The sequence below is a fragment of the Cynoglossus semilaevis genome, chromosome Z (genome assembly GCF_000523025.1).
Source record: "Cynoglossus semilaevis isolate Cse_v1.0 chromosome Z, Cse_v1.0, whole genome shotgun sequence".
NCBI classification, from domain to species: Eukaryota; Metazoa; Chordata; class Actinopteri; order Pleuronectiformes; family Cynoglossidae; genus Cynoglossus; species Cynoglossus semilaevis.
In genome coordinates this window covers 16,511,284-16,526,502 of record NC_024328.1, presented here as the reverse complement: position 1 = coordinate 16,526,502, position 15,219 = coordinate 16,511,284, and the positions used below count along the sequence as shown (strand labels likewise).

The following is a 15,219-nucleotide window of genomic DNA, read 5'->3' as shown; positions in this document are numbered from 1 at the left end:
CTCTCTCTCTCTTTCTCTCTCTCTCTCTCTCTCTCTTTCTCTCTCTCTCTCTCTCTCTCTCTCTCTCTCTCTCTCAGCTGACATGCAGGGGCCGGTGCATCCTTACCACAAGGTGACTGGGCTGCTGGATGGATGCGAGGCTGATAATGATGAGAAGGAGAAGAGAGGAAGGAGAGGACGGTGCCCAGTAGCTGCTGCCAGCGCTAAAGCAGATCATTTAGAAAACGTGATACCTCATTTATCCTCCTCAGAGCACCGCTCTTTGCTGTGCGTGCAAAAAAATGTCCGGGAGGAGAGAAAAAAAGGAGTCAGGTGTGGAGGTTAGACCAGTATTTGCCTCTGGGTTTGTGAACGACGTGTAAATGTCCTTGTCTGACACACAGTCAGTCTCAGAGAGACGGAGAGATAGGAGAAGGAGGAGGATGAGGACAGGGAGAAGAGGGGAGGGTGTTGGAATAAGAGTTATTCGATGTATCTGATAACTGGCCACATATTACGATCCTAATATCTAAAATATAATCCTAAAATATAAGAACCCTTAATTTGCTATGTTATACAAAAACATTTTCCAATGTTGTTTCAGTTTTCCCGATGGCATCAAAAAGAAAGATTTTCTGTGGTTTATCAGACATTTATTCAGCCTGACAGTAGGAATCTATCTGTCCTCATCATACAGCAGTTATGATACAGCAGGTTAAAGTCCTGTGAGTCACTACTCACTGTCACAACTGAACAACCTTGAATCCCCAAATGTGGCTAAAAGGAAACTGCTAACCTTATAAGGCCCAAACAATTTGCCCTTATTAAATCCACACCAGCTTTACACTTATACGTCTCCTTATTAAAACCAAGTCAGACTCAACAGGACACGATTGACATAGCTGTCTTAGTGTCACAATAGTAAAAAAAAAAGTATTTCATGGTAAGTCTGAGTCTGAAGTCGGAGTTTGGCCTAGTGGGGATTAAACACCAAGTCACCTGGAAAAAGAAGATCCTGTGATTTCAGGCAGGGATTTTATTTCAGAAAAAATAAATAAATAAATAAAAAAGAATTGGACATATTCCCCGGTCCTGTCCCTAGGGCTTAGAGTTTGAGCTTCAACCTCTAAAGACTGAGTGGAGTCACAATTTCTGCACTCAAGTTAAACAGCAACCTACTACCCTCAGACAAGGTTATAACTTATCTGCCCCATTGGCATTTGTGGACTGATGTCAGGCGCAGTGATGTGTTGCTTCCTTATCTGGGTGGCGGATGTAATATCTACAGGAGAGGAGCAGTGGGAGCCACCTTATTAAATCTTTAGACCATATTTCATAATCATATAAGGCTCACGGCCAAAAGCTGACTTGAATCAATAGGCAGTCATCTGAGAATAGAAGCTGTATGTCTGCAAGCCCTTGTTCTGAAGTTTTCTCCTACCTACAGTTTTTTGCTACAGGTGTCAACTGCGCATGCGCACATTGGCCGGTAGCAGAAATGTATAGCTATGGCTGAAGTTTTTTCCTATCTGAAGTTTTTTCCTACCCGTAGCGTAAATTTATAGACATATCTGACATTTGTGTTCAGGGTGGTACAATATTATTATACTATAATGAAATTACTATAAATATGTGCTTCGGACTCTATTCAAAGTGGTAGCACATTACTATAGGCATGAAATCGCTATAAATATGTGCTTCTCAGTGTATTTAAAGTGGTAGTACATAACTATAGACATGAAATCGCTATAAATACATGCTTCTGACTCTATTCAAAGTGGTAGCACATTACTATAGGTGTGAAATCGCTATAAATACGTGCTTCTGACTCTATTTAGAGTGTTAGCACATAACTATAGGCATGAAATTGCTATAAATACGTGCTTATGACTCTATTCAAAGTGGTAGCACATTACTATAGACATGAAATCACTATAAATACATACTTTGCACTGTATTTAGAGTGGTAGCACATTATTTGAGGCTAAAGAGAAAATCCCTGTTAATATATCTGTTCTCTTAGGGTTTAGGGTAGGACTTTATTTATGTTCTTTACATTTACATGTACATCTTACCAGACCAAAACAGAGGGAATGTAAAAATGTTACCCAATGCAGCACATAGTGTAAAACAGAAAATAATCACGCTCAATCTAGGATTTTTCAGCAAAGTGTTTATTTCAGCATTTCAGCAGGTACCTCTGACGGAAATACTGCTTCTCGTCCATACATGATAAAAAATGGAGAGTACATTCTGGTCGTGTCATCTTGTTGGTCATTAACCAGTTTCTTGAGGGCTCTAAAATTAAATCATAATATCACACAATATCAGTGCAATAATAAATGTGATGCACATCCTATAAAATTACCGTTTGATATTGTCATTGGTTTTTTCATTCAGACCATTCGTTTGTGGATGATATGCTGCGGTCACACTTCTCTCAATGCAGAGCAACTCACAAAGTCTGTTGTTAAGCTTTAAAAATAAATGGGAATTTGTCAACTGTTGATACACAACTGTGCTGAAGTTTTGAATGCTTGTTATTTAAATGTACATACGTCATTAACAAACTCTCTTCCCTGGTCAGAGAGAATGCGCTTTGGGCAGCCATGCCTGTATATAATACTGCAAATACATCTTGCAACGTGGCGCTTTGGCCCAGAGGCAATATCTCTGTCATTGGTGTGGAACCCCATGGTTCACCTCCTGGGCAAGTTTGAATCCCAGTTAGGGCGGTTGGTACCTTCCAGTGGACTCACCACCCGCAGGAAAGTTTAGGGGGGTTGGTACGGTTCAATGTGATTTGGGTGGCGACTGCTGTACCCGCGACCCGGTAACGGATAAGTGGCTGAAAATGGATGGATGGATGGATGGACATCTTGCAACTTCAGCAGCTGATTTGGACTTGAGTGGAAAAGCTTCTACCCACTTGGAAAAAAAAACAGTAGCTGTCAAAATGTATCAAAAGCCATCTCTTGTTTTTGGTAGTGGTCCAGTAAGGTAGATCCCAATCAAATCCCACACACTGGAGACCTTAAAAGAAAGTATGCACATCTTGATCATATTCACAAATTTAAATGTAGGGTTTATTTACATGTCCATGGTCCTTTTTTTTCACTAATGTGATTTCAGAACATTGTTAACAACTGTATGGTTTTAATATATATTTACCTTTATCTGCTATAACTCCCCCACTGCAATCAGTGGTTTTCCCACTTTTTGGCACCTGTCACATTGTAAGATCTTGAAAATATATAAACTGCATAATTAACAATTTGTGTTAAGTTTACAAAAAAAGCAGTCCGTTTATATAAAAATTACATACCCAGGTTTTTATGTCAACATACATCCCTTTCCAGTAAAACCTGGTAGAGATGGCTGCCCAGGTTTTCAGTATGCCAGTGTGACCTCCTATGGGTGATGAATGAAACTCTGTGAAGAGTCTTCTGGCTTCCTTCCTGGTTTTCACAGCCTTCTTATTTCCGATCTAGAGATGTCAATCTGTTAAGGATACATTACTTTAATAATGCTTTATCACCATGTACAATATTCTAAATAACACATATCATAGACTTGTGATACTAACCCCTTATTGTGAATTTTGATGCATAACTCCTGAGGTTTTGCTTCTGACTTTTCCCATATCCTGAGGGGTATGCGCCTTGAGCCAAGAGAGCATGCACCTAATTCCATTTACTTTCCATTTCTGTGAAACAACTTTAAAAGAAAGAAATGTCACTAAAAACAATGTCAAAGAAATGTCAGTAAAATAGTTGAAGAGTTCTGTTAGGCAAATGAACATGAAATGTTCTCAAAGAAGACGTTTCACTTCTCATCCAAGAGGCTTCTTCAATTGTGACTGGTGGTGGGGAGTACAGCAAATATATATTCTGTGTGTAACAAAGCAAAAAGCTACTTAACCCCACCTTCTTAACCCCCTGTTTGGTGGGGCATTGGGGTCAGCTAGTGTCAACTGGGGAAATGAAAACAGTTGTCAGGAGTCTGATGGGTCGTTGCATTCCTCGTTAGAATGGTTTCGGTCACATGTCTCTTTGTTGTGTGAAATGAGGAGACTCTTTTGGGAACCTTGAAACCTTGTATGTAGGTGATAGGTTGTGTCTTAGCCCACCCCCTCTGTTGAGTGATGATTTTTCCAGGTTGACAAAAATGGCTTCTTTTACGCTTCTCTCAAGTCATCTGTCTTCCCTGGTCAAAATGTGAACATGAGTCCTGTCCAGAAGAAGTTGCCCCCCCCCGCCCCCCCCGTGATGACTAAGAAGCATCATAGACAGAAGTTTAAAATGTTTATGTGGATTGCTCTATAACTTTCCGCTCCATCCAGTGTAAGATATTTTAGAATGAAAGATCAGTTACTTTTTTCTATTAAATGTATATATTAAAAGTATTTCTCTCAGAGAAAAAGGCAACTCTGATATAAGTTCACACAAGATTCATAAAATGGTTAATTATGTGAAATTTCCCTTTTTCTCCGTTTGTGTGTAGTTCCAATGCACACAAAGGAAATAAACCAATTATATACCTAACAAAACATAGCGATCAATAACTCAATGGAAGAAATACTTAATTTCATGGACAAATGTCAGAGGCCCATACACTTCCATCCAAGTCTGTAGGCCACTATCAGAGAATTGTAAACGATCTTATGCAATACTGTAAACCCTGCTCTAATTTACTAAGGTACTGTTTTAAAACAGCTGGAAAAATCGGAGTCTATATGGAGTAAGTTATATGACTACATGAAAATGACGATAAATCGCAGTATTAACTATTCAACTGCATTCAGACATGATCTCATGCATGTGGCCAGTTGAAATAAGTTGACTGTCAAACCTATGCACTGCATACTGGTCATATAAAGTATTTAAAATATAAGAAACTAACTTTGTTTAACGGTGGTGTAGTAGAAAACTATGGCTTGTCTGCAGCGGCAAATTGATTTGATGTGCACAATAATGTTGTACCACCCTGAACACAAATGTCAGATATGTCTATAAATTTACGCTATGGTTAGGAAAAAAATTCAGGTAGGAAAAAACTTCAGCTATAGCTATAAATTTCTGCTACCGGCCATGTGTGCATGCGCATTTGACTCGCGTAGCAAAAAAAACTATAGAAAGGAGGAAACTTCAGAACACTGTACTGCCTCTGCCTCTCACCGCTGCAGCGCACAGAACTCTCGTCAATCTTCCGCCTATATGTGAAGGAAGGTGAATTATTCACCTTCCTTCTTTGTGGGATTTGATGTACAACAAAAGTCTGTTATAGCCTAGTAATTATATTTTTTACAGACTGCAATTATAGAAGTTATTATATAGTTTGTTGCTACTCAAATGTTTTGTAGTTATATTTGAGTTTTATGGAATTGCATATGTTTACTCTGAAGTTCTTGTGAATAATTGAATTGAATAATCAGACATTTTACTCACATTTTACAGACTTTGATAGACCTTTTATCAACGTGGCTAAAGAAGAGTAAATAGTAAATAAAGCTCTTTGACTTACAAACCACTTTAAAGGAAATGCATATTCAGGGTTCCTCTAACCTGCTCAACTAGTTTGTATGCTTGTCTACCTTGTCAAAGCTCCACCCTGAAAACATATATGCTACACTAGAATATGAGGCCTCTCCTTGAATCGCAACCTTGATGAAGAAACCCCCCCTTGATGAAGAAAAAGACAGCAAAGAGGTTCACGTCGCCCGGATTGGCGTCACCGGAGCCCCACTCTGGAGCCAGGCCCGGGGTTGGGGCTCGCAGGCGAGCGCCTGGTGGCCGGGTCCTTGCTCACGGGACTCGGCCGGGCTCAGCCCGAACAAGTGACGTGAGTCCGCTTTCCAGTGGGCCCACCACCCGCAGGAAGGCCCACAAGGGACCGGTGCCTTGTGATTTGGGTGGCGGTTGTGGGCGGAGACCACGACGGCCCAATCCCTGGACAACCACTCTAGCTATGGGGACATGGAATGTCACCTCGCTGGGGGGAAAGGAGCCTGAGCTTGTGCAGGAGGTTGAGAGATACCGACTAGATATAGTCGGGCTCACCTCCACGCACAGTTTGGACTCTGGGACCCAACTCCTTGAGAGAGGCTGGACCCTTTTCTACTCCGGAGTTGCCCGCGGTGAGAGACGGCGTGCTGGCGTAGGCTTACTTATAGCCCCCCAGATTGCCAGTCGTGTGGTGGAGTCCTCCCCACTGAGTGAAAGGGTCGCTTCCCTGCGCCTTCGGGTCAGGGACAGGTGCCTCACTGTTGTTTCGGCCTACGGGCCGAACAGCAGTGCAGAATACCCGGCCTTCTTGCTGACACTGAGAGGAGTACTGGACAGTGCTCCTCCCGGGGATTCCATCGTCCTGTTGGGGGACTTCAACGCCCACGTGGGCAACGACAGTGACACCTGGAGGGGCGTGATTGGGAAGAATGGCCTCCCCGATCTAAATCCGAGTGGTGTTTTGTTATTGGACTTCTGTGCTAGTCACAGTTTGTCCATAACAAACACCATGTTCAAGCATAAAGGTGTCCACAAGTGCACCTGGCACCAGGACACCCTAGGCCGGAGGTCAATGATCGACTTTGTAGTCATCTGACATCCGGCCGTATGTATTGGACACTCGGGTGAAGAGAGGGGCTGAGCTCTCAACTGATCACCACCTGGTGGTGAGTTGGCTCCGCTTACGATGGGCAAAGCTGGATAGACCTGGCAGGCCCAAACGTATCGTGAGCTTTTTATAGCACAAAAATATAAATGTAACATAAATGTAGTATTCCAAGTATTTTTTAGAATCCATCTTCGTGAGGATGTGATGCTGCTGCACATGTTTGAACTAGAGTCATACCAAATAGCTCCTGTTTAGACAATGTCTGGTTTTTTGGACAACTTTTTCCTGACCTGTCCCATTTAACCCCTCTGGAAATGTAAAACCATTTATCTAAATCAATTCATCTAATTAGCAGTTAAGCTATATGTTTTTAAGTTTTACATTACTAAATGCCTAAAATGTTGATCTGATATGTGACAGGCAGAGGATCACTCATACGTCAGTGAATCCTCAGATGAGACAGAGTCGGAGAAAATGACTGATCAGCGCACGAAGAGGTTGAAGGTTTTTTTACATCAGCTTTCTGTCATTTGTCTTGTGTTTTTTGTTTGTTTGTTTGTTTTTCAATGTGATACTATTATTTTTCTCTTCCTATATGTTTAGCTCCCTAGAGAGGAAAGTAGAGGAGGTTCAAAATTATTTCACAAAGCATAGACACTACATCTGCAACTTTGTCAAAGTGGCTTTATCAGCAGGTTAGTTCTCCTCTTTGTTTGTATCAGTTAAAGTCTAACAAAAACGAATCTTCTTCTTCTTTCGGCTTTGTCCCTTTTTCAGGGGTTGCCACAGCAAATCATTGATTTCCATCTCTCCCTGTTCTCTGTATCTTCTACTCTGACTCCAACTACCTGCATGTCCTCCCTCACTGCATCCATATATCTCCTCTTTGGCCTTCCTCTCTTTCTCCTACCTGGTAGCTCCATCTCTAACATTCTTCTACCAATGTATCCACTGTCCCTCCTCTGCACATGTCCAAACCATCTCAATCTGGCTTCTCTAGCTTTTTCTCCAAACCTTCCTGTCTGTGTTGTCCCTCTAATGACCTCATTCCTGACCCTGTCCATTCTTGTCACTCCTAAAGAGAATCTTAGCATCTTTAACTCTGCCACCTCCAGCTCCTCCTCCTGTCTTCTGCCTATTGCTACTGTCTCTAAACCATACATCATGGCTGGGCTCACCACTGTCCTGTAAACCTTTCCCTTCACCTTAGCTGACACTCTTCTGTCACAGATCACTCCTGACACTTTTCTCCAGCTGTTCCATCCTGCCTGTACTCTATTTTTCACCTCTCTTCCACAGTCTCCGCTGCTCTGAACAGTTGATCCTAAGTACCTAAACTAAGTACCTAAACATCCATTCAGGGTATGGTAGGGTATAAATACATTTCACCATGTATTCAGCCTCGCTGACAAACACACGCAGTCACATGATAATATGTCACTCATGTCCGATGCAGTGGCCTTGCCAAACATTGCTCAATGGGATTGTGCTACAGTTTGTGTTTGGTCTCCTGACTCTCAGGACCAACGTTGGCTTAACAGCTCTGGAATGGATTGGAAACAAGGCAAAGGTACATAATTGTTTGTTATAAAGCTATTTAGTCACGTCTTTATCATTTCCAAAATGTATTATTAATGATTCAAATGTCCTCTGTACAGACATTTCTGTCATTTGCAGCTGTTGGGTCTGAGTTTGTGTTCGGCATCAGTTTTAAAGATCACCTCTTTGTCTTTCAGGTATGACATATAGTCTTGGTGTTTGCAGAAAAAATAGCAAATATGTTTTTGCAATTAATTCCAGCTCTGTGTGACATCAGGATACAATTGTATCTAGTTAATAAACCAAATAAAACCATAACCATGATTAAGTAAATTGGAATATAGCAAATTATTACACATCTGGTTGCTGAAAATTCTGTTCTTAATTCATGTGGCCTATAATTTTAAATATAACATGAGGCTCAAAGTAATGATATTATTATATACGGCTGCATTTGTCACGTTTGAAGTTGACTCTCTCCAGGTGATGCCTATACTGGTGTTTCTAGGCAGCGTTATCGCCATGCTCTTCTACAGTGGCTTCATGCATTGGCTGATTTGTAATGTAAGACTAAAAAATATCTTAATGTTCTACAGACTTTTTTTTTTTCAAAACAAAAAGAGGCACATAGTCAATATTTTAATTTATGTTGTTTTCTTTCAGATTGGTTTCCTAATGCAGCATACAATGGGAACATCTCCAACAGAATCAATGGCTGCAGCTGGGAATATATTTTTAGGACAGGTGACAGAAAAAAAAACAGCGTTCCTAGACAGAAATCTTGTTTTCTGCCAGACTAACCTGCTCCATTTGTTGCAGACGGAGACAGTTCTCCTGATTAAGCCGTACATCAGTGCCCTAACCCTCTCTGAGATCCATGCTTTGATGACAGGGGGGTTTGCCAGCATCTCTGGTAGCATTTTAGGAGCCTTTATCGCTTTGGTGGTAAGGAATATGAAGAAAGAAGAAGAGTGTTTCAATAATTATTCAAAGCCTGTTTTAAGCCAATTTCAAAACCCAACATTGTAATGTAATCAACTTAATGTCAAAGTTAAAAACATAGGTCACATTCCGTTGTATGTGCAGTGGTGTGCTGTGTGACAATGACAAATAATTCACCTTCACTTTGACTTTCACTTAATGTAAGAGCTAATGCTAATGAGGCACAAGACAACAGCACTATTTATTGTTGTATATACCTGTACATACATGAGGTTTATTTACACAGCATCTTTCAACAGCAGGATGAAAAGTAAAGTAAAATGCTTTAAAGATGAAAAAAAAACAGGTGCAGTAGGTTTGCTAGGTTCATAAATAGAAATATTTTATATTAAAGTCTAGGTTTGTGCAGGACTTCAATAGCAGTGACTTTGTTATATATATATATCAAATTATTTCATATATATATAATTAATATTAACATTGTCTTTGTTTTTTGTTTCTTCTCTTTAGATTGAGGCAGCACACTTGTTGACAGCATCGCTGATGTCAGCACCAGCTTCTCTTGCAATCGCTAAAACATTCTGGCCTGAAACAGAGGTTCCAGCGTCTTTCAAAGACAATGACCTAAAAATCGAAAAAGGGTAAGAAACATATATTTAAAAAAAAAATATATATATGGTCATTGAACATCCAGGGCCCTGCTGATGACCATAGATGTTTACAATTCGGAAAAAGCTCAGAAGACACAAAATTATCAAAATGTTTACAAGGGTTGTTAAAATGAACAGGTAGAATATTTTAGTTAATTTTTCAAATCAATCAATTTTTTTGCATTCAGCACTTGCATAAGATGATGCACACTGTATGTCATCTATCCCATGTCATCACTCTTATACATGGACACACCCCGCATGCATGTGTGCATGTGGGTTTGCATCAAATGAACCTTACCAAGTACAAGGTGGTAAATGAGTCTATGGCTGACAATCTTATTATAATCTAAGGCTACTGTGTAATTAGAATTGCACTTGCCTTGTTTTAAACAGTTAAAAAAATAATTAGTTACCATCTCTGACTTTGATTAATCATAATACAACTTTAGCTACACCATGCCACAGATAGAATAAGTAATGTTCAAGTGAAAATAGTAAATGGATATGACTGGATTATTTTTGAATAAAGTAAATGTGTAAAACCGAAGTACATTTTTTCACTCCGTACAAATGACATCGAACCAGCACCAGTCCCCAGCCCGGGGGTAGGGGGGGCCCTGATATAGAGAATTTAGAAGTCCATACGAGATCTGATCTCATCTGAATTTTTTACAAAAGGAATAATCCCAGGATTACATGGTTGGTTTCTCACATTTAGATAACAACTTGTTTCTCTTTAGAGAGAGTAAAAGCCTCTTGGACGCAATCTCTGATGGTGCAATGAGTTCTGTTGGTGTTGTGACCAGCATTGTTGTCAATATCATTTCCTTTCTGGCATTGTTGGCCTTTTGTGATGCTGCCCTCTCCTGGTTGGGAGAGATGTTTGACTGTCCACAGCTCAGCTTTGGGGTAAAAGAAACCACACACAGACAAACGCTGAGTTGTCCAGTGTATCAGTAGAACAGCTGTTAACTCACACTCACTTTGACTCTTTCTGTTCCATCTAGCTCATCTGCTCTTATGTCTTCATGCCTATCTCCTTCATGATGGGCGTTTCCTGGGAGGACAGCTTCGTTGTTGCCGAGCTGCTGGGCGTAAAGACATTTCTCAATGAGTTTGTGGCCTATCAGAAACTTTCAGTGCTGATTATGAAACGAAAGGAAGGCGGTCCAGAGTATGTGGATAATGTGAAGCAGTATATCTCCGTAGGTCTAATATTCTTGTATGTTTTTTTGTGAGTTGTCTTCAGTAAAACATGCTCTACTTTTTCAACTTTTCCTTGAAATGTGATAGCATTTTAGAAAAATCACTCGCAGCAAAGTCATGTTTTTCAGCATCAAAATGTGACAAAACCTGTTAAGACTCTTGACTAGGGATGTCCGATAACATCATAATATCATAATTATTTAATATGCGTAAGAGTCATTATTGATTTTTCCTCCGATAATGAAAACCCAATAACACAATGCCTTGGTTTTGGCCAAATGATGTGTGACCTAAATATATTTTTGGGAAAAAAACAGCTGTATGTGAAAGTGAAAACCACTGGATGGCAGCATTTGAGGTAATTTTATTAATCTATTTTGACAATCAGGGGATTGTATGCAGAATGCTGGTGCCAGCAACTCATACAGTGGTTTGGTCAAATAAATAAATAAATATTACCAGGCACTCAATAGTATTTATACTATTGATCTCAATAGTAGGCAGCAGACAACTTCCATATCCACCAGGCCACCACTGTTGATATTGGAATCGGAAAGTGTTTGGACAATATCGGCATATTGGATAATGGCAAAAAGTTAACATACCTAATTTTTTACTATTTTTGACTTCAATATTCATTATTTTTCTTCTTGTACTGTAGGTCCACTCTGAAACCATCGCAACCTATGCCTTGTGTGGATTTTCCAACTTTGCTTCATTGGGGATGACAGTTGGAGCTCTAAGTAAGTGTAGTGTCTAAATGGTTAGTGAGGCTGGACATTAATTGGTCTAAATTTCAGCACTGATTCTGGGCTTTTACTGTTCAGAAGATTTTCCAGAAGATTATAAGTGATGCATTCACATTCGTATTTTGTAGCTGACAGTGTGGCTCAAACTTTCTGTCTTTTCAGCAGCCTTAGCTCCTAACAGACAGTCCGACTTCTCCAGCTGTGGGATCAGGGCTCTGGTTGCAGGCTCTTTCTCTTGTTTTATGACTGCTTGCATTGCAGGTAATTGTTGAGTCTACGTCTGTTTTCCTGTTAATAATTTTACTGCAAATTCATAAAGGCATGGTAATAACTGAAACATGATAGAAGGAACATTGAACAGTGCCTTCAAATACACCAAGAAGGCATGGAGGAATATTTATCCATCCATCCATCTTCATCCACTTATCCGTTACCGGGTCGCGGGAGCAGCAGTCTCTGCGACCGCCACCCAAATCACACTGCACCTGCGGGTGGTGAGTCCACTGAAAGCCCTAACCGGCGGCCACAGAGGAATTTTTATGACTTATATAAAGTTGGCAAGATTTGTTTGATGATTTTCATCAATCGTTTATTCTCTTCACTTTTCAAGATTTGTGTCAACTGTTAATTTCTTAAGTTCTCATGCAAAAGGAAGTTAATCCTGGACAAGAAAAACAGAAAAATACTATTTAAATTAAACAATTAATTACATTCATTTTTAATTACTGTCAGTTGTTATGCCTTGCATTTTTCAGGCATTCTGTACATCCCTGACCCTCTGTGCCCACTTCACCTGAGCTCACAGTTTAACAACTCTAATGTGACCAGCAGCATAGAACTGCTCACCTGCTGCACAGGGCTGTACGAAAGGTGTGTGTACATACGTGTGTGTTTCTACAAGCTGGTGATTTCTTATATTTTAGATCAATTTTACCATGTTTTTGACTCCAATCATGTTTGTTCTGGATACAGTATAGTTAGCTGATGATTACTGGACTGGGGTAGCCAGGTTGTGGAATAAACTGCTTATGTTAATTTTGATTATTAGCATAACGTTTTTATAACAACTTCATGGAGATGCCTAGAGTTACTCAGAGATAGTTATTTGAATTATTTCAATAACTAATAAGCTAATTTGCAGATAGTTTAGCTTAGGATTTGTTGTCTTACAAAGTTTTAGTAGTGCATTTGTGTAATTGTTTGTTTTATTTACAGTGTTAAATTGCAAGGGTCATGGAACGTGACCCTGGGAGAAGGATTCACTCTAAGCAGTCTGCGAGGATGCTGTGTTCTAACTCCCTCTCCACATTTTAACTGCAGCTCTATACTTTGAGTCAGTCAAAAACAAACATCTTACCCCAGTGACAAACATATCAATAGTTTTTATATGTAATATATAGATACAAAATCGTATTAGTGGAGATATTTTTAATAGCTCACCTGAGTGCCACTGTGGGAGGTGATGGAAACATTTACACATTTAACCTGCCCATTCATTAATCCAGGTGTGGGGAACAAGTCGTTTTTCTTTTTTTTTTTTACCCATGTTGGCAGTGGTTTTTGAGTTTTTGGTTCGGCCTTTTATATTTTTGAAGGTAAATGGATTGGCATATCCAAACATTTTCTTTTAAAGAAGTATTATTTTGTGTAACTGAATGAGACAAAAACACAGGAGCCAAGTAGAAACATCACGCTGATGGCCGCAAGTGGCTCACTAAGAAAATGTGCATAATCAAGTATAAAACATAGGTAAAAACCTGAATAAATAAATATATATAAATTGAATAAAACGACGGGATATTCACGTTGGTTCACAAATGCTTTATTCTAAATGCACAATAAGATTATTCCAAAAACATGTTATAAATGTTCATTTAATTTATAAAATGTGTATATGTGTGTGTGTGTATGTGCGTGAAGCTATATATAGTCACGAACTCGTTATTTACTAGATTTGTCGCTATTCCATTTTTTCTTTACAATACAATGCAGTACATAAAATGAGCACTCTCATATGAGTACTATTAAGCAGTCAGTCATTCCAACAAGTATAAAAGGTATCAAGGGGTAGCACTTTAAACATCTACATGTGTGAGACACTGACTCACATTCAGACAGCAAATGACAGTTTCTTCATTAAGGCCACCGCAAGCATAGCATCAGATGGCTCCCTTCTCAGTGGGGAGGAGGTGTGTTCAAATGTGTGACTTTCACACACCCACAGAGAGGGAACATTAGACTCACCCATCAGACACTGTCACATGGGGCATTTTAATGTTCTGTCTAACCATGTGTTATCCAGAAAAAGAAGAAGAAAAAAAGAAAAGTGAGATATCATGAGGCTCAAAATACTTTCTACAGGGCGTGTTATTTGTTTGGTAGATTCAGGATTTGTACCTTTTCTTCTCAGGAACTGGGAATTTGTATTAGTAATGATCGACGTCTATGAACAAATGTGTTATGAGCCACAGCAGCTTAGCAGAAAATGTAGTCCATCCATGTCCCTGCAAGTTCCAAAATTGTAAGTCTTGTAAAACCCTTAAATACAGTGTTTTAAAACTGTAGAAAAATAGCTAGATGTTAGCCATGGAGATAGCTTTGGTGTATGAGATATTTTACACTCCCTGAAAGCCACTGCGGAAAAAGTTAAAATTTTAAAAAAGGAGTTCACCACATGATAATAAATCTAAATGAATTTGAGTAATTTCGCTTATTTATTATTATTATTTGTTATAATGATAATCCATCCATCCATCCATTTTCATCCGCTTATCCATTATCGGGTTGCAGGGGCAGCAGTCTGCATGACCACCACCCAAATCACACTGCACCGTACCAACCCCCATGAACCTTCCTGGGTGGTGAGTTTACTGGAAGGTACCAACCGCCCTAACTAGGATTCAAACTTGCCCAGGAGGTTAACCCTGGGCTTCCACACCAATGACGGAGACATTGCCTCTGGGCCAAAGAGCCACTATAATAATAATAATAATAATTGCTATTATTATTTGGAGTGGAGTTCTCCCCACTTAGTGAGAGGGTCACTTCCCTGCGCCTTCGGGTCAGGGATAGCCTTCAATTCCCACCTCCAGGAGAGCTTTGAACAGGTCCCGAGGGAGGCTGGAGACATTGAGTCTGAGTGGACTATGTTCCCCACTTCCATTGTTGGCGCAGCTGTCCGAAGCTGCAGCCGTAAGGTCTCCGGTGCCTGTCATGACGGCAATCCCCAAACCCGGTGGTGGACACCAGAGATAGGGGAAGTCGTCAAGCTTAAGAAGGAGTCCTACCGAGCCTGGTTGGTTCGTGGGACTCCTGAGGCAGCCGACAGGTACAGACAGGCCAAGCGGACTGCAGCTCGGGTAGTCATGGAAGCAAAAACTCGGGTCTGGGAAAAGTTCGGGGAGGCCATGGAAGAGGATTACTGGTTGGCCTAAAAAAAATTCTGGCAAACCATCCGGTGCCTCAGGAAGGTGAAGCAGTTTCCCACCACCGCTGTTTACAGCGAAAGGCGCCAGGGGTGGATGAGATCTGCCCTGAGT

At 40.2% G+C, this 15,219-nt stretch overlaps 1 protein-coding gene across 1 annotated transcript; it reads left to right on the top strand.

Annotated features, from left to right (window-relative positions):
- The first annotated feature begins 8,041 nt into the window (after positions 1-8,041).
- LOC103398176 (solute carrier family 28 member 3) lies at positions 8,042-13,013 on the top strand. Its single transcript, XM_008336699.1, has 12 exons — positions 8,042-8,161; positions 8,250-8,327; positions 8,614-8,694; positions 8,794-8,874; positions 8,950-9,075; positions 9,583-9,713; positions 10,466-10,634; positions 10,733-10,930; positions 11,593-11,674; positions 11,843-11,941; positions 12,436-12,550; positions 12,896-13,013. Exons 1-12 carry the CDS (start codon positions 8,042-8,044, stop codon positions 13,011-13,013), a joined length of 1,398 nt encoding a protein of 465 aa, XP_008334921.1.
- Positions 13,014-15,219: the final 2,206 nt, after the last annotated feature.